At 34.0% G+C, this 24,923-nt stretch overlaps 1 protein-coding gene across 3 annotated transcripts; it reads left to right on the forward strand.

The window, feature by feature from the left end:
* Positions 1-10,230: 10,230 nt before the first annotated feature.
* LOC131073362 (RNA-binding KH domain-containing protein RCF3) lies at positions 10,231-19,089 on the forward strand. 3 transcript variants are annotated; one of them, XM_058009773.2, is made up of 9 exons: positions 10,231-10,386; positions 11,667-12,280; positions 12,914-13,399; positions 13,543-13,800; positions 13,956-14,240; positions 14,343-14,407; positions 14,523-14,640; positions 14,753-14,934; positions 18,255-19,089. In XM_058009773.2, exons 2-8 carry the CDS (start codon positions 11,672-11,674, stop codon positions 14,909-14,911), a joined length of 1,980 nt encoding a protein of 659 aa, XP_057865756.2. In that variant the 5' UTR covers positions 10,231-10,386; positions 11,667-11,671; the 3' UTR covers positions 14,912-14,934; positions 18,255-19,089. The 3 variants fall into 3 exon arrangements, with proteins under 3 accessions (XP_057865756.2, XP_057865754.2, XP_057865755.2); XM_058009771.2 differs by lacking the exon at positions 18,255-19,089 and adding an exon at positions 15,119-15,624; XM_058009772.2 differs by lacking the exon at positions 18,255-19,089 and adding an exon at positions 15,119-15,624 and having other exon boundaries at positions 10,253-10,386; positions 11,614-12,280.
* The last annotated feature ends 5,834 nt before the right edge of the window (positions 19,090-24,923 follow it).

The raw sequence follows: 24,923 nt of genomic DNA on the forward strand, positions 1-24,923 counted from the left end.
GGAAAAACACAAGTGGTGGAGCTTTCTTTTTGGGAGAAAGACTAGTAAGTTGGCTTAGCAAGAAACAAGGATGTATTTCTCAGTCTACAACGGAAGCTGAATGTGTTGCTGCAACATTGAATTGTACCAATATAGCATGGATCAAACAACTGTTGGAAGGTATAAATGAGAAAGTTACCGAGCCAGTAACTATATTCTGTGATAATACTAGTGCCATTAACATTTCAAAGAATCCAGTAATGCACTCTAAGACAAAGCATATATCTATAAAGTATCACTATCTCAGAGAAGAAGTTCGAGAGAAGAAAGTTGTGCTGGAATATATCAGTTCAAAGGAGCAATTAGCAGACATCTTCACAAAGCCACTGCCAAGGGACACTTTTGAGTATCTCAGAAGCAAGTTAGGGGTCCTACCCCTATCTTCTACTCACTGACTGAGTTCAGTGAAAGCATCAATTCGATGAATCTACAGAATATTATGTGTGGATTGATGCTGATTTACCCACTTTAGAAGGTTTTCTAAAGGTGTGTAGGAAAAAGTATATAGAGACAAGTTGATCTGACTGAGACTGAGATGTTACACAACAAGGCAAATCACTTCACAAAGGAAGAAATCATGATTTAGTTCTTTTACTTTTTGGCATTGTTGTCAAAGGGGGAGAGGACTAAATGGTTGACTGCATGGTAAAGCCCTGAATGATGGAAATAACAGAAGACTAATGACAGGGGGAGTAGATTGCAAAAATGGAGAAGACTAAATGCAAGTCAACAGCTCAGAAGCCTAATGAAAAATGGAGAAGACTTCAGAAAACAACAGATCAAGGATAACAGGAGAAGTCTAACGACAATTTGGATCTGAATCAATTTGAATATCTTGTTGGTATTACCATTTAATTGTTGGTTTTGCCATCAATGCCAAATGGGGAGATTGTTGGCATTACAGTAAGAAAGATTGTTGATATTCAATAAGGATATTGAGAAGGTTGTTGAAGATTATTGATATAACTGAAGAAGGATGATAACTATCTTTATAACATTATTTTGTCATTGATGTCAAGACATTGATTATCTGATTTAGTATGATGTTGCCATATCTTGAGAAGATTGATTAGAAGAGAATTAAGATGTCGGTAAAAGACACAGAAAGAATGTGATGAATAAAGGGAGGAATAAGTTATTCAATGGGCAACTATTACCGAGTTAGATAATGATGAGATCATGATGTTTAGATTGTTTTGATATCCTACATATGTTGTTGATTGTAAGGTTAATGCTATACTATGCAATCGAGCAAAGAACCTAGTCGGTAAACCCTAAGGAACCTAGTCGGTAAACCCTGAGGTTATCAATATTGGTTAATGAAGGCGAAATGTCTACCAAGTAAAGTTTAGTATTTACCGAGTTGCAACTGAGTTATGACAGTGCGCATTGGATGGATAAAAGCATTATTTAATGAAGGACAATGATTAGCTGGAAATGTGTAAATGATTGGTATGATGTGCATGAAGTTTGTTAAGGATCTATGGCAAAGGAAAATCAGCAAGAAGATCTACAACACAGATTGAACCACAATAACCTTGTGAAAGTTCCAAGAAGGGAATGCAAGTCCTGAGGTAAGGTAAAACATTTTCAGATCAGATTGATACATTGGACCTGGTCAAGTTTGAAGGTCTGATGGCTAAGATTGATCATGGGAAATGTGATCAAGGAGATTCAGCGGTTAGCAATTGTTTATAAATAAGGAATTGTTAATAAACAATGTATGCGGGCAAGTGTATGCACAGGGATGCTACATAGTGATTACCGAGCACAAAAGCTTGAAGACCTGTTTGAATAACAGAGTAGAGAGCCTAGCAGAGGGACAAGATAAGTCCTATGACTAGATTGTTTTGAGCAAATAAGAATCTTCTTTAGCATTTTATATGTGAAGTTGTAGATAGATTTTTATTACTGTTATTTTGTAAGTGACGGAAAATCTCTTAACCGAGTGGACTTAACAGTCTTATATGTAAACCCTCTAGCAAGGTAACATTCTAAATGAGTGTTTGAGATCCTTTGACAAGGTCACTTCTAACAAAGTGAAGATCCTAACAGATCTGAGGGAAATCCCTTAACCGGGTCACATCTAGCAATGTGTTTGTAATCTTTAACAGGATTTTCTTTTAACCCAGCATACTCTAGAAGAGTATATTTCTTAGTGGGTCCGAAATCTCACGGTGGTTTTTCCCTATTTGGGGTTTCACGTTAAATCTGGTGTTATGAGTGTTATTATGATTATGTGTTCATAAGTTTGCATGTTTAGCAATTTTTTGGTTAAGTTGTTGAAGTATAAGTTACCGAGGTTGAATCTGTTGATTTTATGGAAGTTTAAGTTTGTATGATTCACCCCCCCCTCTCATCTTGTTAGCTATTGGCATCTGTACTTTACATTAAGTATCAGAATTGACACACCTCTGTACTGGCCACGGAAGACCTGTGCGTGGGTCATTTGTCTTTATCATTAATTATGGATCCCAGTAAGCCATGTTTTGATAAAGAATCAAATGGCACAATAAAGAATAATGTTTAAAATCCAGCTTCTCAACTTTATTTCATGCTCCCATTAAACCCTTATGAAGCTTGTCATGAATAATAGTTGCAAAATCATATAGCTCGTTTATTGAGGGGCGTTGGATATTGATGGCAATCATCATGAAATCTATGGGCATTAGAGTAAGCCCACAATCCACACCAAGGACCTGTCCTGATGCATAGTAGGTCTTAACAAAATAGGGGTTCAAAACATTCTAATCTGAAAGGCTCCTTTTTAGATGGCAGGACATAATTCTGTGGATTTTTTAAAAGTTTCCTCATGAAATGAGGGACAAGGTCCTTTTTATACCTCTTTTTCTTATATTGATAATCCCTTTGCAAATTGCCTCTGTTGATGCCCTTGACAACAGACCCATCCAGACCAAAACATTCGATAATGGCCCTATGTGATATGTTCGATAGGACATAGCTCTCTGCAGTTCTTACAGTCCGGCTTGGGGAATCATAAGCATTGGCCAACTCTCTTATCAACATAGACTTGACAAAATTTTTTGGCACTACTAACTTTCCCAAATTCAGTATCCAAAGATTGGACACTAGGACAGGCTTGTCTCTATTGGCATGAAAGGAATAAAATATATCCCACCCCCTTTCCTTTGTGAATGCATCTCTACACCCTACCTCCTTATCATTGAAGGCAATTCTAATGCTATCATTCATGGAGGACCCCTCAAAAAATTCTAACAGGTCCTGATGAAGGCTTTTTGTTTGTTTGGTTGGCCTCTTTGCAGCTTCTTCTAATTTATGTTCAACTTCATGTCGCAATTCTTCTGCAATCATTGCAGGTGCAAGAGGGGTAGTAGGCACTATTGTTGGTTGCTCTACCTAGGATGATGATTCTCCTTTAGATGTTTGTCTAGGCCGCCTTGCAACTTTGGGAGTTGGATTTTTTGCAGGAGCAGTTTCTTTAGTTTGCTCTTGAGGGTTTTCTTTCTGTGGAGTTTTCTCTTGAGGAATTGGGGCTTCCTCGATAGGAAGATTGGTCGCAATAGGGGCATTTTTTGCAAGAGGAGGGGTTTCAATGGTGGGTGCTTCAATGAAGGCTTTTTGGGCAACTCTACTCCTCTTCTGCATTGGTTTCCTAGCTTTAGGAGGGGGGACAGGTTCATCTGAATACTCACTATCTGAAATAATAGTGACAGTCTTTTGAATTGTCTTTCTTTTCTTCTTTGTGGTCTTTTCCTTTGGAGGGGAGCTTGCTTCGGCCTCCTCGAACATTTGCGAGACAGTTTGAGGGTTCAACTCTGCAGCGAGAGCACTCTCAATTGCTGGTGTGGGTAGAATTACATCAATGGGGACAACGTGAGTAATTTCTGGCATTGCAGAACTAGCACCAGTCTTAGGGACACTTTCAGCAATGGGAATAGCAGAATCCTTAGTAGGGGAATCCATTTTAACGATTAAAGCAAAGGAGACCTTGGAAAATTAGATGTAGACGCAGACCCTACAGACTTTAGGGCACAAACATAGAGCTTCGTGTATTCATAACTATGACACCCTAACAATGCACAAGGATAGTGACATAATCAACTTATTGGTTTCACTTGGTTGAATTGTTGGAGGGCACACTGGTTCGTTGAAGCTTGCTCTTCTTCTCACTTTGGAATGCTCTGAATTCTCTTTCGGATGCAAGGTATGGGAGAAAACCGATGAATTTCTCTTTTATGGCGTTGCCATTAATTCATTTGTGTCGAACAAAGTTAGTCATTGGCGCCATGAATTTCATTTGTTGATTAGGAGATGAACGGTCAAGATTGTCCTTTGACAACTCTCGAATGATGACACGACATTCATAAGACTCTCTCGACCACCTTAGACTTTGTAAAAAATTATATCATTTGAGCTACTTTCACCATCCTGTGATTCTTACCATATCTGTGGGATAAGCCTTCCTTAGATCCCTCTTGTATTCTTATCCCACACCATCTTTTACTATCTTATCTATCCCCACAGGATAAGGTTTCTATGTATTTACTTTGCCTTTTTTATCCTGCGGCATCCAGGAGCATCTCTTTCACCTTCACGGGATAAGGCTTTGCTATCTTTCCTTTGTTGGCACTTGTCCCTTATTATCCCACAACACATCAGTCATCTTTGTTTTTCCTCGTGGGATAAAGCTTTGAGCATGTCCTCTAAGAATCTCCTTATCCCGCATTGCTTGTAGTTCCTTGTTTGTCTGCTACTTGAAAACGCTTTTCCTTGTGTGTTCACGCCACGCAAGATAAGTCTTTTAAGCTTATTTTCTCTTATCTCGTGACCCATCTCTTATCCCTATGTGAACGCACAGAATAAGAGATCCTCTTGATTTTGGCATGTAACTCTTATCCCGCGACTCCATTTGAATAGGCAAAATTCCTTCCGGGATAAGCCTTTTAAGAATCCTTTGATAATTCCTCATCCCTTCGGACCACTTTGAGGACTTGGAGACCTTGCGAGATGACATTTCCTTTGTGTCTTTAAGTTATTTCTTATCTCGCAGACCCATCTTGATGTCCCTAAGACGTCGTGGGATAAGTCTTTCTTCAATGCTCCTTATCTTCCCTTATCCCACGTGGTCACTGTGCATACTAAAAATTGTTGTCGCCCTTGTGAATGCTCTTTATCCCGCGTAATCCTTTTGTTGTTATGAAGTGACTGCGAGATGAGGATACCTTTGTATCTGCTTTAGACTTCTTATCCTGTGGTGCTCTACCATTTCTTGAAATGTACTGCAAGATAAGATCTCTCCTTGAGTAATGCTACCCCCTTATCCTACGGGGCTGAGACATTTCGCTAAAATGCTCACGGGGTAACTTTCTTCATATTTCCTTTGACATGCTTATCTCGCACAACAACGACACTAAGGCAGACACTTAAGTGGATATTTTGAGCACGTGGAAATTAGCCATGGGTGAAGTGATCGTGCATGGGGACCTTCTTAGGAGATTTTAAAACCTTTTGTCACGAGGATAACACAACACCTAGGGATATAATAAAAATTAAAACAACTCCTATGATCGGTGATTCCTAACGCACGGGGCCGGTGAATGAACGATAGAAAGGCCTCCCAACCATGACTTAAAACCAAGTCACCAGTGAACACATGTCAATTGTAAAATATAACATGGCCCGAGAGAATAAAGGGAAAACACAACATGACAAAAACTCTTTAAAAACATAAACCCTAGGGACTGAGAATAATCGACAAGGCACAATAAAAAGCCAATTTTTATCACTTCTAACAAAACTTACGTGGGTTTGATAATTATAGTGGCACTGAAGCAAGATTTTAGATTTTCACTAGCCATGTCTTCAACTAAGCAATCAGAATGATTTAGAGAAATTGATTAAGTGTATGAAATATAGTAATCAAAAGATGTCGATACCAAGATACGATAAGTGGTTCTTTTCTGATTGAGTGTGCATCCCAACCAAAAGAAAATGTTAAAGAGGAACAACCTCGGATTTTGAAGTGTTTCATGAATAGATATCTAGGAAATGGACTGAACATGAGATTGATCATGGGCTAGCGTGTGACAAAATGACACAAACACCTATCTCACAGATGAAAGATTTATGCAAAGGATTGAATGGGAGGGATGGAAAATAGGTGTTGGATGATAGATCTAGTATGTTTGAAGATTTGTGCAAGGATGGATGGAAATGTCTTCGAGATGAATGTTGGTAGACAACTTGAGAGGTGGTGGAGTGATGAAGGAAACATGGATTTTTGGGACATAAGGACCCAAAATGGATAAAGGAAACGATGGAAGAATAGGTTTGGAAAGTGGGAGATGTTTAGATAAATGGTCGAAGGAAGCTTTTGGAACAACAAGTCTAGATGTTAATTTTGATTGTTCTTTGGGTTGTAATGCTTTTATGGGCATCCACATTGATTTTGATTTTTCTTCTTTCTTAAAGGGTTTTTGTAGCCTTTTCGATATTTCTTTTTTCTTTTGGATCAATTTTTTCTTTGATTTGACATGCCTTTTAGATTGAACATGTTGATCTTTGATTGCATGTGGAAAATTTAGAGTTATGGATTTTATTCTTGACATCCAAATTTCTTCCAAAAGGAATGGGATTCATGGATGGATATGAATGATATGGAGGTATTTTGGATGGGTTGATGTAAGGTCCTGAGATGGATAGAAGGAAGGAAGGCTTTGATTTTGGAATGAAAGGACATAAAATGGATTTGGAGGATGAAGGGATATGTTGATCTTGACTTGGAATGGGATCATTTGTGATTTTTTCTTGATTTTGAACTATATAATTGGAGGAGATGGAAAGGATATCATGATCTTTCTTAAGAGGTGGATGTTGAATGGGACTTGAAATGATACTCTGCTCTTGAGATGAAAGGGGATCATCATGGATGGAATACTAAAAGCTTAGGGATCATCATAAGATTCTTGATAGGTGGGATCTTGATTGAAAATGGGATTAGATTGAAGAGTCATGATATCTTGATCTTGATTTATGTTAGGACTCATTTCCTTTGACTAAGCTTCTTCTTTTTCAAGGGACGAGGGATGGTCATACGAGTGATCAAAGTTTCGGTTTGGATAGGTTGATTTGATAACAAATACCTTGTTTGGATACTCAAGCCCACTAAGTCGAATAGAGGGTTCGATATTCCCTTATTGATATGACTAAGTACGTCAAATAATATAATAAAGTTTCCTGGTGGATGATGATATATCCTGATATTGTAAACTAGATTGATTTGACTAACTTGGATACCCAGATTAAGTATCTGATGTTGATATTGGGTTGAATTGTGAAACTTGTGATCACTAGTTGTGTACTCCTCTGATTTGTTGAAAGAGATCTTGATTTGAGATAGTTGAAATTGGAAGACCTCTTAAATGGGTATCTGAATCAGTTGTTGGATTTTGAAAATTTATTCCAGACAAGGCTATGTCTCAAATGCGCCACTTAAATGCATTAAAATATCTGTTATATGCGCCACTTAATTAGTCATATGCACCTCTGTTTTGCATCTACATGCATTTGCACTATAGTCTATGCTAGGGTGCCAAAGACATTAATCCATTTACACCACTTCTCACTGAAACCAAAACTGTGAAAAACTTATAAAAGAAAAGAACAATTAAATCTGTCATTTATTGCATGAATGAAATAATATCATTATTATGTTGGTTGATTTTCCTATCCTTTTTCAAACCAATAATCAACTCTAAAAATATGGTTATCCATTTCCCCTATTATGCCTAATAAGGATGACTACTTAGCTTGATGTGATGCAAGAATTTTATGTTCATATTTAATTAGTTACACTTTAATATTACATGATCACATTTTAATTGGATGGTTTACAATATTATTTAGGAAAATTTGATTGGATGGACTATAAAATCATGAGATCATTATGGACTTCTCATTTCCATGTAGTGTCAATTCACTACATGAGTAAATTACTCCAACAAGTCAAAGTTGGGAGTCCTTTAAGAAACAAAACAAGAAAAGTAAGTTCTCCTAAAGTTTCTTGTATGTTTGGATATGTTTCAACAAGTCAAAGTTGGGAATCCTTTAAGAAACAAAACAAGAAAAGTAAGTTCTCCTAGAGTTTCTTGTATGTTTGGATATGGTATTGCAATTTTGGTTACAACCTTAACCCATCATATCAATAAAATAATAAATTGATGCTTTATGGTCCTGCACTCGAGAGTTCTCACTATAATACTAAACCAAAAACATAAGGAAACTTTAGAGATAAGTAGTTGAAGTTTGTTATAAGGGGTAAATTTCAAGGATGGTGAAGCAAATTCTAACAAACTACACCATCAAACTAGTAATAGCCACAAGGGGTGGTCTCAACAATGTTTTAAATCTCAAAACAAACAAGGCTAGAGGCAAGCCAATTGAATCAAGAATCAAAAGAGACATCACAATGACAACGAAAACCAATAAAAGCCTCATTTATGCATATATCTATTGCAAAGGATTGTCTCTAATGTAAACAATATGTCTTTGATTTCCTTGATAACGAAATGTATAGAAATAATCATCTTGCCAATTATTAGACCATTTTATTTAGTTGTAACTAGTTAAATTGCAAGAGGGATTATATTGCATAATTTGTAATTACAAAGAAAAAATCAATTATTGAATAGGTTGAATTTTTATTAAAAAGAAGCTATATTATTAGCAAAATGCTTAAAAAAGGATCAATTGGTAAAAACAAAAGCCTTATGTGGATAACTTGCTATAGCTAAAGACAAAAATATTGAAAAACTAGAATACAAATTAAAATCAAAATTGTCTCAATGAAGCATGAACAATACAAGGTGAACGTATTGATATTATTTTTCAATATACTATTCTTCAATGTGTTATTCTTTAATTGTGATCATTAGTTTGATTTCTTCAACTATAATTATTCTTTCGTACAATCATTGAATTCAAGTGTATTTAACTACACTGTGGACAACAATCTAAGGGCGTGGTAGATAAATCACAACAATTGATAACAACACAAGGATTAGTGAAAAAATGTTCTAAAGAGGAAAATCAATTTAGAAGACATGAATACATTCAAATGCTTGCCAATCGCGATATTTTACATTTACACTATCTCGTACAATATTCATGAAAATCACATGCCAAAATTTGAAAGAAATGACTCAAGTAGATGTGAGTGTTCTTATGTGTAACATTTACACTAAAGAGTGAATAGGATTTTCTGTTATTTCCTTGTCATAAATATTGAGGGTGGTATGCATCCACTCGAGATTGCTATATGCACTCCAAACTCTTCTAAGTGCATCCCACTCCAATAAATACTATTCGATTTCCAACAACTAAGGGCAATTCCCCATGCAACCACTTATGTTCATTAATTTTTTGCTTCTTATTTTCAAGCAATCATCTTAAATAGTATTTTTAAATAAAATTGCTAATAATTGTTTTTGCAATAAAATTTGGAGAAAAAATAGGAGGTAAATGAAAAGGGAAAAATAATTTGTAGAACCACGTGTCATTTTTCCCAATAAGCACTTGCTGTAGTGGTTGCTCCACTAAAATAAGGAAAGATTCTAAATTATTTATATGGAAACAACTGCGTGAGGCATTATATTGAATTCCTTAGATTTAAACAAAAATTACACTTAAACAATTGCATGAGGCATGGGGTAAAACTTATATAACACAATTGAAACTTATTTACAATAACTACAAGCAATTAAGTTGCATGCAAAGACTATAAAGAAGTCGTCAAAATCGGATGTATTGTTTAGAATTTGTAGGTGAGCAAAATTAGCTTATTAAAAAATCATCAAAATTCAATGTACTGTTTAGAATTTGTAAGTGAGCAAAAATAACTTATAAAAAAATCATCAAAATTCGATGTATCGTTCAGAATTGGTAAATGCGCAAAATTAACTTGATATGCTTCCCATGTCAACTAATAAAAAGCATTTTTGTCTAGGTGAGAAAGTGGAGAAGGGACCCCATAAACTTTTGCTTTTAACCTATAAATGTTAAAGTGGCCCCAACACAGGCATCCACGGTCACATCCCGGTGACCTCAGGCTGGACTCCCAATCGCCAAAGCAAAAGGAAAACGGAATAATTTCCAACGGATGTTGTTCCCTTCAAGTCGGCGTACTGCTCCAAATGCAACCCTAATTTCTTGAAATTCAGCTACAAATACATGACAAATGAAACTTTATAGCCCCTTTATTACGTGCGCCGCTGCTCTAACGGTTTACTTATCTGCTTCGATAAAGGATTAGGGTTTGAGCGTCTGGTGTGGGCGATCAGTTCAGCTAAGGGACGTAAGATACTCGAGGTAAGGCAATGCTTAAAATAATATTGTTTTTCTGCTCTTCGTCCTAAGTCCTCTTTTGAAGTTTTGTGGTACATGGGTTTTCCCCTCCATCTCTTTGTTTTATGTTTTTCCGCTTGTTTTAGGATATGCATTTTCATTTTGAGCAGCCATACGACTGTAACATTTTTATTCCAGATAAAAACTATTTTTCTGTACATCAAATTATTTTGGCTGGTTTTTATATCTTCTAAAATGAGCTTTAGTAGGTGTTTTGTTTATTAGGGTTTGGTATCAGATTTCAATGAGTTGCATTATCTTTACATTTAGCTATTGTGTTTTTAAACAAGCTTTGTTATTTGTTTGCTTGTCGGTTTTAGGGTTTAGTAGATCTGTTGAGTTTGGGGTTGTCTGTTTTGGGTTTCATCGTGATTGTCCAGGGCTTCCTAAGGCTAGCTATATATTTGTTTGCCTTTCAAGAGTTCTTTATGGGTCGTTAGGGTGTTTAGTGCTTATTCAGATCTGCAGAATTCAGTAGGGTTTTATGGTTTGCTTATATATGTACGGTTCCTAAAGGTCTTTTTAGGGTCCGAGTTTCCTAATGCTTGTTCGGATGTTAGAGTACCGTAGGGTTTGTTGGGAGTTGTTTATAGTGGCGGCATTTGGGGGTTGTTTAATAAGGCTTTGTGTAAAATGTCTCAATATTTGTTATACTTGGCGGCATTAGGTGTCATTTTGTAAGGTTTTGTAAGTACCCGAGTGCAGTTATTTAATTTTCGTTACAGATGGCTCAATGTCTCTGCCGTAGCTCACTCATGATGAAAATGCTTTTTAGAAAGCAAGTTAAGCGACTGTTTTGAAAACAGACTAGAGTGTCAAGAATACGGAAGGATTCAGAGAATAAAAGTTTAACTTTGGGTGCATTTTAAACTGACATAAAGTGAGTTTTATTCAATGTCTCTGTTCAAGAATACGAAAGGATTCAGAGAATAAAAGTTTAACTTTGGGTGCATTTTAAACTGACATAAAGTGAGTTTTATTCAATGTCTTTGTTTAATATAGAAAATGACTGCCAACTGGGTTGCAATTTGAGAATTGTGAGTAAGTGCAATGCCATGAGATACTTTCGCTTGATGTGCTATATTGATGCTCCGTTTAATTTGTTTGACATCCTTGTTTTAATTTTTGAGTTGTATTTCAGTATGCTTTCGCTTTTTGCGACTTATAAGCGAGTACTGGTTGTGGTTTCAGTTTGCTCTGCTATTTATCAGTGCCTCTTATATGGAGTGTCTTTTTCTTGACAGTTAACATGGATGGTCGTTATGGGTCTGGTAAGAGATCTCGCCCCCAAGACTCTGATACTGCTGACAGAAATGTTGACCGTAAGCGTCGTCATCCCGGGGGTGAAAGAGATGCAATGCCTGGTGTAGATGATACAGTATATCGTATCTTGTGTCCTGGAAACAAAATTGGAAGTGTCATAGGGAAAGGTGGCAGTATTATCAAAGCTTTGAGGCATGATACACGAGCCAAGATTAAGGTGGCAGATGGTATTCCTGGTGTAGATGAGAGAGTTATCATTATATTCAGTGCGGCTGAAAAGGATCAAAGGAAGGATGCAGATGATGATGATGAAGATGATTACATGAAGCCTCTGTGCCCTGCTCAGGATGCAATCTTTAGGGTTCACGAGAGGATTGTTGACGATGACGGAGGAGAATCTGAGGACGAGGATGATAATGGGAAGGGTAAACAGGTGACTACACGTCTGCTTGTGCCTAACAATCAAATTGGTTGCTTACTTGGTAGGGGTGGGAAGGTTATTGAGAAGATGAGGTCCGAGACTGGTGCACAGATTAAGATACTTCCAAAGGACCAGCTTCCTGCTTGTGCTATGGCCACCGACGAGCTTGTTCAGGTACAGTTTTTGTATAATGTTTTTGTTGTGGATTGGAGAGGGTTTTGTTGCAATTTGACAGATAGTTTTCAGTATGAGGTGTTTTTTGCTAGCTATAATTGTCTTGGACTACCTTGACATTTGGACTTGATCTTTTCCGATATTTCTTCAGGCACACAAATGTTTCTTATGTGTGTTCTGATTTATTGTATTGTATTGTGTAAGTTGGTCACAATCTGACTGGTGGTACACTTGGGCTTATTGCTTCCTAACTTATCCTACCCATGTATTCTTACATCATTCATAACGTATAAATGATATTGAAGGGATATATTGGTTTCATTTCTATATAATTTACTTTGGAGAATTGTGATTGAATTATTCTTTTATATCTGAATCTTCATTTATTACAACGTTTGGGCTAGTCTTGGCAAAACTGGTTTTGTTTCATTTTCTAGGATGTGTACGAGATAATTTTCATTGACTTGATGGTTTGCTTGGATCATGTATACCCCTTATGTGTTCCCAATTCTTGTAGTATGCCTTAATTACAATTTTTTTTTGCTGTAGTGTTGAATCTAAAGCTACAATGTAATTAACCGAAGAACTTTTGAAGTCTACTCTTAAGTAGTATTTATGTTTTTTGTTGTTTAGATTGTGGGAACTCCTTCTGTAGCCAAGAAAGCGCTGTTTGAAGTTACTGCACGTCTGCATGAAAATCCACCAAAAGAACGCTTTCCCTTGAACAATCCTGTATCCGGATTTGCACAGAATCCTTTTGTTCCCTCAGCTGGACATTTGTTTTCATCAGCAAATATCCTACCCCAAGGCTTTGCTCCAGTTGGTTTTTCACCAGCTGCTATTGGTGGATATAGGAGTGAAAGTGGTGCGGGATGGCCCCTTGGTTCTGCTGGCCTTACAGGTATTACTGGTTTGGGTGGTGCTGCACAGAGAAGAGATGATGGGTCAGCAGAAGAATTTTCGTTTCAGATGCTTTGCCGAAATGAAAGAATTGGTGGTGTAATTGGTAAAGGAGGTAGTACAATAAACCAAATTAGGCATGAAACTGGTGCGACAATTAAGGTTGTAGATCAAGAATCTGACTGTGATGAGCGTGTGATATTAGTGTCATCTAAGGAGGTAAGAATTTGCCTGATTGTGTTGTGAGGATTTGTTTCATTCAGAGAGTAGGAATTGTCTAATTTTTATTAAGTAGTTGGTTATGTCTTTTTCAGTATTCAAAGTTACTCCATTAATTAATAGATGTCTTGTTCTATATACAGTACGTAGATGACAGGGCTTCCCCTACTCTGGAAGCTGTTCTTCAACTGCTACCCCGAACTAGTGACAAATCAAAGGAAGAAGGCAAGGAAAATATTATTACAATAAGGTTTCTTGTGCCATCAAACCATATAGGTTGTATCTTGGGTAAAGGTGGTAGTATTATCTCAGAAATGAGGAAGAGGACGAGAGCAAACATTCGTATAATGTCCAAGGATAATCTTCCTAAATGTGCCACTGAAAATGATGAGCTTGTTCAGGTGGGATTTTCATTTTTTTTATTCTGCACTTTGGACATTCACACTAAATTTACTTGTACGATAAATTATACTGTGCTGGTTAGCAATGAATAGATTCTAATTTATTCTTATTTTATTGGTAAATTAAATGTCTTATTCCTGGTGGCTTCTTTTAGATTGTTGGAGAATTTGAGGTCGTAAGAGAAGCTTTAGTTCAAATTGCATCCAGGCTCAGGGCCAATGTTTTTAAGGATAAGGATGGTGGTGCAAGTGCTAGTTCTGTAGTCCCTGGATCTTTATCTTTCCTTAATATGCCTGGTGGTGTTCCTACCTCTGGTTTTGGAGGGCGCCAAGATTTGGGATCACCTGGTGGAATGTATTCACTCTCTGGTTTAGATTTACAAGGAACAGCTGGAGGAAGGCTTTCATCAGGCAGCTATGGAAGTTATGGAAGCCTGCAGGTAGTTTTTTTGAAGTATGGTACGCCTTCAATGAATTCAATTATTTATATGTGAGTTCTGAGTTTGTCTAGCTCTAAACTATTTCCTGTTTGACTGATTCAGACTGGTGGGGCTAGCGGTTATGGGGCGCTTTCTGGCTATTCAACAAGCCAAGCCTCAATTGCAGGGTAATATTCTGTGTAACTTATGCACTTAACTTATTTTATAGATTTATTATTTCATGTCCTACTTGTTTAAAATTATTTTGATTTAGTTGGAGCTTCTATCATCCTGGTTTTTTAGGTCATCACTAGGAGTGCTAAAGAATGCCTCAGGAACAAGTGTGGAGGTAACCGTACCAAATAAGGCCGTGGGTTCTATTCTGGGTAGAGGTGGATCAAATATAGCACATATTCGTGAGGTATTTCTTACATATTTAAATGAAATCGAACTTGTCAGTGCACCTATTAGTTAACAGATTTTGCGTTTCAACTTGAATAGGACTTTCTTACTAAAACTCTTTTTTCTTTCAGATATCAGGAGCAAAAGTGAAGTTGCATGATTCCAAACCTGGTGGCACAGATAGGATTGTTGAAATTTCTGGCACTCCAGAGCAGACACATGCAGCACAGAGCCTGCTTCAAGCATTTGCAATGTCTGGTCAAGGTCCCCGTCCGACACGTGGTTACTAGAATGGTTTAACCTTTTTCGTCAGGTGAAACCCCTCCCTTAATTACATTTGTTACAATGGTTAAGAAGGCTTTCTTGAGCAATTTAATTTTCATGTAGAAGAGTTTTTTTTTAAAACACAATGCTTCCTTGATGCTCATATGTGGGCATTTCAAGATTCTGATATTCCTGGGTTTTCCTTTGTGTCCTTATATCCTCAATTAAAACAGCCGCGATCTATGAAGCCTGGAGCCAGTCCATCCTTTAGCTGACGCCTCAGCCTAATTTTGAAGACCAGATGAGAAGAGCTATGGAAGCTTAGTCTGTTGGAAGCTTATCCGGACCTACTATTCTTGAAATTTTATTGAAGCCTTTAGGTGCTTCCTTTTCTATCATCCAAAGTATGTTTTAGAAGTGAGCGATCCTCTGGCCTAGTGCCCTTTATGCACTGGCTTAATCTTGTGATGGGAAGTTTATCTGTATATGGAAGTCTCCTTTGTACTGTATCCTGGGAGGCCTAGCTTTACATTCCCTGGGCGGCATGATTTAAGTTTGAGTGCCAAAACTTCTCAATTTCAAGTTATTGTCATCTTGTAGGTTCTGTTAGAGCTTACATAGCCTAGTATAGGGTATTAGGTATATACTTTCATTCAGTTATTCCGAAGTTACTGCCTTAATTTAGAAAGACATGCAGAGATGATTTTTATTGATTTAGTTGACCTCTTTTGATCTGTTCTCCCATGTGCTTTGAATGAATTTTGACTTCCCATGGTGTGTGACTATGCTTAGTTATGCTCGTTTATTTGTCTGATGGCCAAATCTTCTGTTTTATCTATCTAGATGCTCACTCGTAGCCATTTAATTTCCATGGATCCACATTGTTTTGTGTGCTTTAATGTGTAAACTTGAGATATACAAAAAATGAATGTCATGTGAAATGCTTTCCCATCCTTCTTGGTCATGTCATCTGATAGCTTTTTTGCATCCCTGTGATGCTTGTGATGGTGTGCCTTAGAAGCTACACGATTGGTTGAATAGGCCTTGATGAAATGGTGTAGATTTTTTATATTCTGGTAACATCCAAAAATTGTTGTGATATCTTGACAAATCTGTCAAATACACAGGTTTGCCCAATTACTTCCCATGATTATTTATAATATATTGCTTTCCTCGGCAACATACATAAATGAAGTCCAATGACAATTTTATTTAACATGGGGATGATCATATTTGGGGGAGCCAGATTTTTGAGCCATGTGCACATGTACGTTTGGAGCAGTTTTGGAAGTTTCTATTTATCTTTGAAACCTCAATGTGCTATAAGCTTTCTGAAAGCTTGTACATTTGAAGCAATCCAAGTGCCCTTCATTTAGGTTTATGGATTCAATCCTTTTATTTCTAAAACGTGATCATAGTAGATCTGAGAACTTCAAATCTGTCAGCTGTTAACGCTAGCCCAATTATTTACTATGATTATGTATAATGTAGTTTTTATCTTTGAAATTTCAGTGTGCTACTATCTTTCTTCAAGTTTGTACATCTGAAGCTATTTAAGTCCTTCATTTTAGGTTTTTAGAGTATTCGATCCCATTTATGCTTTAATGTGATGATTATAGCATACCTCAGAATCTGAAATCTAATGACTTTTAATACAAGTCCCTTGTACTACCTGATTATGTATAATGTATGTTTTTTTGTTAGTAACATAAATGAAGTTGAGTGACAATTTCATTTGCCATGGGAATGATTATTTTTTGGAGTGACATGTGAGCATGTGCATGTACATATGGAGCAATTTTGAGAGGCTCAAATTGTGCTATCAGCTTTCCTCAAGCTTTTTCACTTGACGCAATTTTTAGTGCTTGTTCATTTAGGTTTAGAGCATCCAATGCTTTTATGTTTAAATGTGATCATAGTATACCCAAGAATCAGAAATCTGGCAACTGCTGTTGATATTTAGCTCTGATATCTAAAATTGCTCGTTCACTTGTAGCAATTTCAAGTGCCCGTTCATTTAAGTTTAGAGCATCCAATACATTTTTATGCTGAAAATGTGATCATAGCATACCTGAGAATCTGAAATCTGGCAACTGCTGTTGATATTTAGCTCTGAAATCTAAAATTGCTCACTTGTTCACTGGAAGCAAATTTAAGTGGCTGTTCATTTAGGTTTAGAGCATTCAATACTTTTTATGCATAAAATGTGATCATAGTATACCTGAGAATCTGAAATCTGGCAACTGCTGTTGATATTTAGCTCTGAAATCTAAAATTGCTTGTTCACTTGAAGCAAATTTAAGTGCCTGTTCATTTAGGTTTAGAGCATTCAATACTTTTTATGGTTCAAATGTGATCATAGTATACCTGAGAATCTGAAATCTGGCAACTGATGTCGATAATAATCTTCAACTCTAAGAAAAAAATTCAGTAGGTTTGCAGCCTTATTTTGGATCTTGCAGCCTTATGTAGGATTCATGACATCCGCATGTTTTTATCCTCTTTAAAGGTAATTGTTAAATGCAAGCCCATGGGATGACGTAGATGTTTGGAAATTTGAGGCAATATATTGAAAATGCCTTATGTATGACGTAGATGTTTGGAAATTTGAGGCAATATATTGAAAATGCCTTATGTTTTCCTTGTATCTAGCCTCTTTTGATTCCCGACGTCTTTCTGTTACACGTCATTGCCCCTGCTCCTATGAGAGCTTTATTTTTACAAATACTCGTTACTATTTTTTCTCCCTATTCGACTTTAATTTCTTCTTCACAGCGGGTGTTATTGTGTAATTCACTTGTTGCTACCTTAAAATGCATGGACTGGGCAATTTGCCTGGGGTTTGATTCTAACCTTAAATCATGGTCTCGTTGGGTCGTTTGCAGTTGGCAAGACTTATCCGAAACTTGAATGCTGCCCTTATTCACTAATAGACCAGGGTCCTTCACTTGGTTGACGAGTTACATCTTGTTGGGACGTTTATTACCAGATTCTAATACCTGAGGCAATTACAACTAATTCCTAAACTTGACTGCTGCCTTTACTCGCTAATAGACTATGGTCCTTCACTTTGTTGACGAGCTACATCTTGTTGGCTGAACGCGTTATAGAAATGCATCTAGTTGGGGAGATTCAATCCCCTATCAAGGAGACCCACTCCTAGAACAGGCTTAGGAAATTTTTGGAATTGAATGACGAGGGACGTTGTATTCAGTAATTTATTCTGTAAATTTCTCCTTACATCTAGCGTTGCATTCAGATGTGTTCTTGAATTTTGCATTCTAAAGGTTGAAGAGCAAAATGATTTAGATGAAATTTACAGGGTTTAAAAGATTTAGTTAATGGTCTTAAAATGTACATATTTGACAGATTGGGCTATTTTTGGAATGAATGATCACTGAAAGCAAGGCCATAGTGCTTCATAGTCAGGTAATCTAAAGATGATATCTTATTTTTATAAGCGGACGCCAGGTAAATTGCATGCTATTTGTTGTCTTGTTATTATTTTTGGAGTTCTAATTTTTTTATATCATTATTTTGTTATATTTATTGTCTTGCTTGAATATCTACATAAGGGATGATATTTCATTTTGCAATCAGATGTCTCGCAGGTAATTTGCACGCTATTTGTTTTCTTATTATTTTGTTTGAATTTTAACTTGGTACTGTTCTTGCATAGTCTTTTGGTATCAATGTTTGCCCAGTATTGTTAACTTTTATTAATTACTGGTTGAAATTTTTTCTCTTGCTTTGGTACAAATTTATGAATAATTTTTAGTTTTTCAAATTTTTTATTAAGTTGAAACCAGAAGAAGATAAAATCAAGTATATTTGTGTCCACGAATATGCTGTGGTTTCACAATGCAATGGCGTGTATTTAACCTCATTATGAGTTTGATTAACTCGAGGCTGCAAAAACTAATTTCAGCTGCTAATTTAAAGTAGTTATTTAACCTCATTAGGAGTTTGATTAACTCGAGGCTGCAAAAACTAAATTTCAGCTGCTAATTTAAATTTGTTATTTAACCTCATCATGAGTTTGATTAACTCGAGGCTGCAAAAACTAATTTCAGCTGCCTAATTTAAAGTAGTTTACTAGTTATATTCTTCTCTTATTAAGGCGGGTGAAGGATATGGAACTGATTGAAATTCTTTTTTTAAAGAAATTTTAATGCAATCTATTTGAGATTCTCTTTTAATATTAGTATCTGAGATGATACCTTATTCAAAATTGGCTGGCTGGTCATATAATTCAATAATTTTTTAATTTAAATATATATTACAATTCATGAAGAATTTGATTGGGGTAAGTATTTTGAAAGGGACTTGAATATTTGTATTAGTAGGTTTTGTTGCACTGTATTTTGATTCTATTGAAATGTTTGACTAGAATCTCGTAAGATTAAATTTGATAGGTGAAATATCCTGTGAATGAGAAACGAACGTGTAATGTTCAAATGCCAAAATAAATGGTTATTATAATACTTTAATTAGTGGAATTGTTTTTTTAAGATTGTGTAGAATTAACTAAATATTTAACATTTGAATAGATTCTTCCTAGGAAAGCTAGTATCTATACCTTTTGTAGAAATAATATTTAAAGGATTCAGGAGAGGTAATAACAAGACCTTTGGTTGTAATACTGACCAACTTTTGGCCCTCTATAAAGGGTCTAATTAATAAAAGTATTTGCAAGGCTCTAATGAATTAAAATTCTAAGTATGAAGAATGTTTTTAAACTTTTTGAGGGTTCGAGGTTTTGTAATATTGAATCTAGTCAATGAAAGAAATAATGTGATCATAGTAAATTGGTTTCTTAGTTATACGAGGGAAGTGACGTAAGGAATGATGGTAGATAGATACATATTTTTTAGTTTAATAACAAAAACAAAATATCATAAGTTTTTGTAAAAGCTTTTTATAACATCATTTTAAAGAATTAATGGAATTATAAAAGAAATAATGGAATTATAAAGGATGGAAGAAATGGATCTATTTGTATATTTAGATATATCGTCTTAAATTCTCGTCTGTGTTTTTAATATGATTTATAAAATAATTTGAATTGAAATGAGATTTTTTTTTTAAATAGCTGAAACGAAAGAAAAAATAAGAATATCTGAATGATTTTAAACTTATTAAAAATAAAAATATGCGGAAGAAAATAAGACGATCATAAAACGATCATAAATTTCATGATGCAATCATATAAAATGTTTTAATTTAAAAAATAAATAAATCTTGGCATGAACTATATGATAAGAGATTGTTCGTTTCAATGTTGGTATATGTCCTTGTTCCTCCTGATTAAGAAAAAATGATAGATAAATAGGTTTTGTTTTTATATTAATTTCCATGTTTATATTCATTTCCATGTTTATATTATGTGGCCTTATTTCTTGTGATTAATAAACATAATAGATGAATGAAGTATTTTTTATTATATATATTAAAATTGATAATTTTTTTGTTTAATTTGAAGACAGTACAATGAACTCTGAGTAACAAATAAAATACAATCAGAGTAAATAAGTGAAAAAAAAAATGCAATCATAGAGTAAATAAGGTAATTAAAAAAAAAATATCTCAATTATATGTGAATTAAGTGTCTTGTTAATTCAGATTGTGATATAAACACATGACGAATCATTAATAAAATACAGTTGTAATGAGAAATGAGGGGATAAGTCCTGTTTATTCAGATTGTGATATCAACACATAGGAGTCGTTCTAATGAGAAATGAGGGGATATAAGTGTCGTTAATTCAGATTGTGATATGATTCAAGGTCTTCCTAAAGTTGAACAGATTCCTAGCAATATTTTTTTGTAAACTCTTATTCATGACCGTGATATAAACATGTAGGACAAAAGACCTGGGGGATTTCTATTGTGTAGATGTTTTTCACGAATTTGTATGAAGAGATATTATCATTAAATTCTATGTGATTTATATATTGTAATGATGAAATATATATGAAATTCTATTTAATTTATTTATTGTATTGATGAAATATATATAAAATTCTATTTAATTTATTTATTATATTGATGTAATATATATTTATTATACATCAAATTGATCTTTTAGTGAAATTTTTATTTAAAGGGAAAAGATAAGAATCTTGTTTAATTCAACTTATTTTGATGTATGAAATTTATATAAAGTTAAATTTATAGTTTAATTTATTATATATAAGATAGTTTATTTAGAAGATAAGAATTTATTTAGAAGATAAGAATCCTTGTTAATTTAAAATTATTTGGTTGTTTAATTTATTATATAAGATGCATGAAGTTGATATAAAGGTAAATTCAATGGTAGTTTAATTTATTATTTATGTTTTTTTGTGATATTAGTATTTAGAAGATAATAATTTATTTAGAAGATAAGAATCCTTGTTAATTTAAAATTATTTGGTTGTTTAATTTATTATATAAGATGCATGAAGTTGATATAAAGGTAAATTCAATAGTAGTTTAATTTATTATTTATGTTTTTTTGTGATATTAGTATTCATCATATTGATCTTTGAAGGTGTATATATATGTAAAATGATAGATAAGTATATTCTTAATTTAAAATTATTTGATACTTAAAGATAATATACAAGAGAAGTTAAATTATATTAAATTAAAGGTTAGTGCAACACTCAAAGTATCATCTTTAACATGCATGTCCTCTATGTTAATTGCTACTTGTAAAATACCCATAATAAGGAAATGAAGGGTGGGTTTTTCAATTATAATTAAATTAATTTATTTCAATTTGTGTGTGCATGTGTTAATTTGTTATTTTGTATATATTTTTTATTTATTCCAAAATGTATTCTTGAAATGATACATTTTAGTTAAATTGGACAAAAACCATCATAGGGATATCATTACAATAAAACCTTCAGCTCTAGATTTGTAATTAGCACAAATCACTTTAATATAATCTACAATATTTTAAGTTCATAATCTACAATATTATTTAAAGTTTTGACTTAATCTAACAATAACATGTTTATGTATGAGAAAGGCATGAGCTTTTGTCTAAGCATGTGGCACTCTAATTATCGCATGTAATTCTCACAATTTTTTCACAATTTTGTAAGTCCATACACCCATTGTGAAAAAATACACCCAATTCCCTACTTATATAGTGAAAAAATAATTGTAGGCCTACAACTAATTGAACCTTCAGACAAAAACAAAATATACCCACACTACACGAATGGACCTCTGACATTCCAAGTTACTTGCCCAACATCAGTAAAATCTTACTTCCAATGACTTAACTATAAAATCGAAACTATTAGGGTTAGACATAAACTTGGTCAAAGCTAAAACTTCCACTGTTTGGGTAATATTTTATTTATTGCAAATTGTTGCATACATAAAAACTACCAACACCACTAGAATAAGCAGAGTCTTAGACATATCTAAATAATCATCATTAGATTTAGGACATGTCTAAACCAAGCATGGTCTTAAATCTTCACAAATGGTATCAACATACTTATTCTAACTTAATCAAAGGTTTTTGTGTACTTGATCCCAATTGATATCCACCCTAAAAATATATTTAATAGCCTCCAAGTCATTCATATCAAATGCATTATAAAACTATTTTTTTAGCTCCCTAATCATCACATTGCTATTATTTAGAAACAATAGGTTATCAACATACTGAACAATAATTAGTATCTTAGATGGCTATTTGAGATTATATAATGACCATTTTAATTTAGCAACGTGAGATAATATTTCACCAAAATTAACTGTGTTTGGGAGTAGCCCTTGGCAACCAATTTGGCTTTGTAACACTTTAAAACAAGTATCTACAATAAACTTCTTTTTAAATACTCGCTTGCAACAAATGGACTTTCTTGCTTTGGACAAAATGACAAGATTCTAAATTTCAAAACTATCTATATATAACCTCCCCTTTAATTGTTTTTATATAAAGGGTGCATGGAGTTGGAGCTATGGATAATTTTAACATGGTAAAATTTATGAAAGTATAAATCATTAGTTAAAGTAAGGTAAATAACCCTACCCACTTGTAAACCATAAATTGTATCTTCTTAATAGATGCTCCACATCTTGCAAACCCCCCTTATTTTGAATAATGTATAAATAATGTCATATATGTGGGCTAGATTGATCAAATATATTTAAAACTTCATTTAATGATATCTATTTTGAAGATTCTATGGTAGCAAAAATATTAAAAAAAAAATGTAATCAAGGTCTTAGACTTATCTTCACAATTTATAATTCATCTCAAGGTTAATCATGGTAGATAATGGTGGTATACTCAAATTGAAAAAATTGTACTACATTGTGAAAGAAATGGGAAAACTGACAAATAAAGTGTTTATGGACTCTTTGAATCATAAATATTTCTAGGGGTCACTACTATATAGTTTTCTTGTGAATTTTATCATTCCATTAAAACAAAAATCTCTAATCATCATTAGAAGGTACCAATATCTTTGCCTATGTAAGTCATCATCGTTCCATACAAATCAACTTTGAAAACCAACCTTCATCCTTGGATTAAAATAAAGGAAGGATTAAACTTAATGTTTCTCTACAAAAAGCTTAATATGTTTTAATAATTTTTTTAATATTGTTAAGATGTTTGACAAGATTAACATTTTAATTTATTTTGTACTTTGTTATTGGACTTGATCAACCCAATAACTCTGTACATGTTTTGAATTTCATATATGAAGGATATTCATGTAGTCTAGAATGCATGAATATTGTCATATCCTCGTGGAATGTATTTTGAGTATACAGATTGTATTCTTATAAATTATGGGTGACCATATATATTAGTTTTTCAAATAAATGATATATATTTTTTAAAACATCTACATAATTGTTATAAGGATTTTCATTAGAAAAATGATTATTCAATTTATGTATTTAAAAATGGAACAAAAAGAATGTTAAGAAAAAAACTCTGTGAATTAAATGATGAAAAGAATGTAGGTGAAGTAAAATAGAAATTGAAAAATAATCAAGTATGCAAATTTTCAGTTAATGACTACATGTTTTTTGACTTGTGAGGACAACATCTAAGTTACAAGGGGAGAAATGTTATGGGACTTTTCCCCCATGATTTAAAAGAGAAAAAAAAAAATAAAAAAAATATAAAATAGAATATGATTAAAGGATATCTTCTATTATAACCAAGACACATTCATGGGATGATTATAAGGTAAAATTATTGGAAAAATGGGGTGTGATATTTGGAACCACCCTTTGGTATTTATATAAAATCATGAAAAATGAAAGGGGGAAGGAACTTACATATAGAGAGAAAATAATACAGGAGAAGGAATAATTAGAGAGAAAATAATAGAGGAAAAAGAAATTGAAAGAAGCAAGAGAAGGGGCATACAACGTGTGTCCAACTCGTGGTACAACGTACACCCGGGCTAGGACTGTGTTTATTTCATGCCGTTAAGGTATGTGGGGTTCTGTGTAAGAAATGTGTCCTCCTTATTTCATGTCGTGAAGGTATGTGGGGTTTTGTATAATATGTGAAAATATAATAATACTTCATATTCAAAATAACATGTTTACTATTAAAAAAAACTATATATTGAATAAGTTGGCATTGCATCAACACCTAATATAAATTAGTAGGTGGGACACACACACACACACACACACACACACACACCCAATATATATATATATATATATATATACTTACTAATGTATATTTATGTGGGGTTTAGGTGATGATAGTGAAATTTAATTTCACAGGTTATTTTATTTGGGCTAGAAAGTTTTACGATATTCTTTTTTGACCATCTATGTTTACGATTTTTATTGAGCATGCATATTTACGATTAATTAAATTTTATTTTAGTATTATATGATGATCTTATGTTACTCTTGTAGGGTACGCTAAGTGTCGCTGAGATGCATTCTTCCCCAAGGTCCTACTCAAGAACATCTAACTAATGAAAGGTAATTGAACACAAATTTAATTCAAATAATAGTTTAAAGAACTTATATGAGTCATTGTAGCA

The sequence above is a fragment of the Cryptomeria japonica genome, chromosome 10, assembly GCF_030272615.1.
Source record: "Cryptomeria japonica chromosome 10, Sugi_1.0, whole genome shotgun sequence".
NCBI classification, from domain to species: Eukaryota; Viridiplantae; Streptophyta; class Pinopsida; order Cupressales; family Cupressaceae; genus Cryptomeria; species Cryptomeria japonica.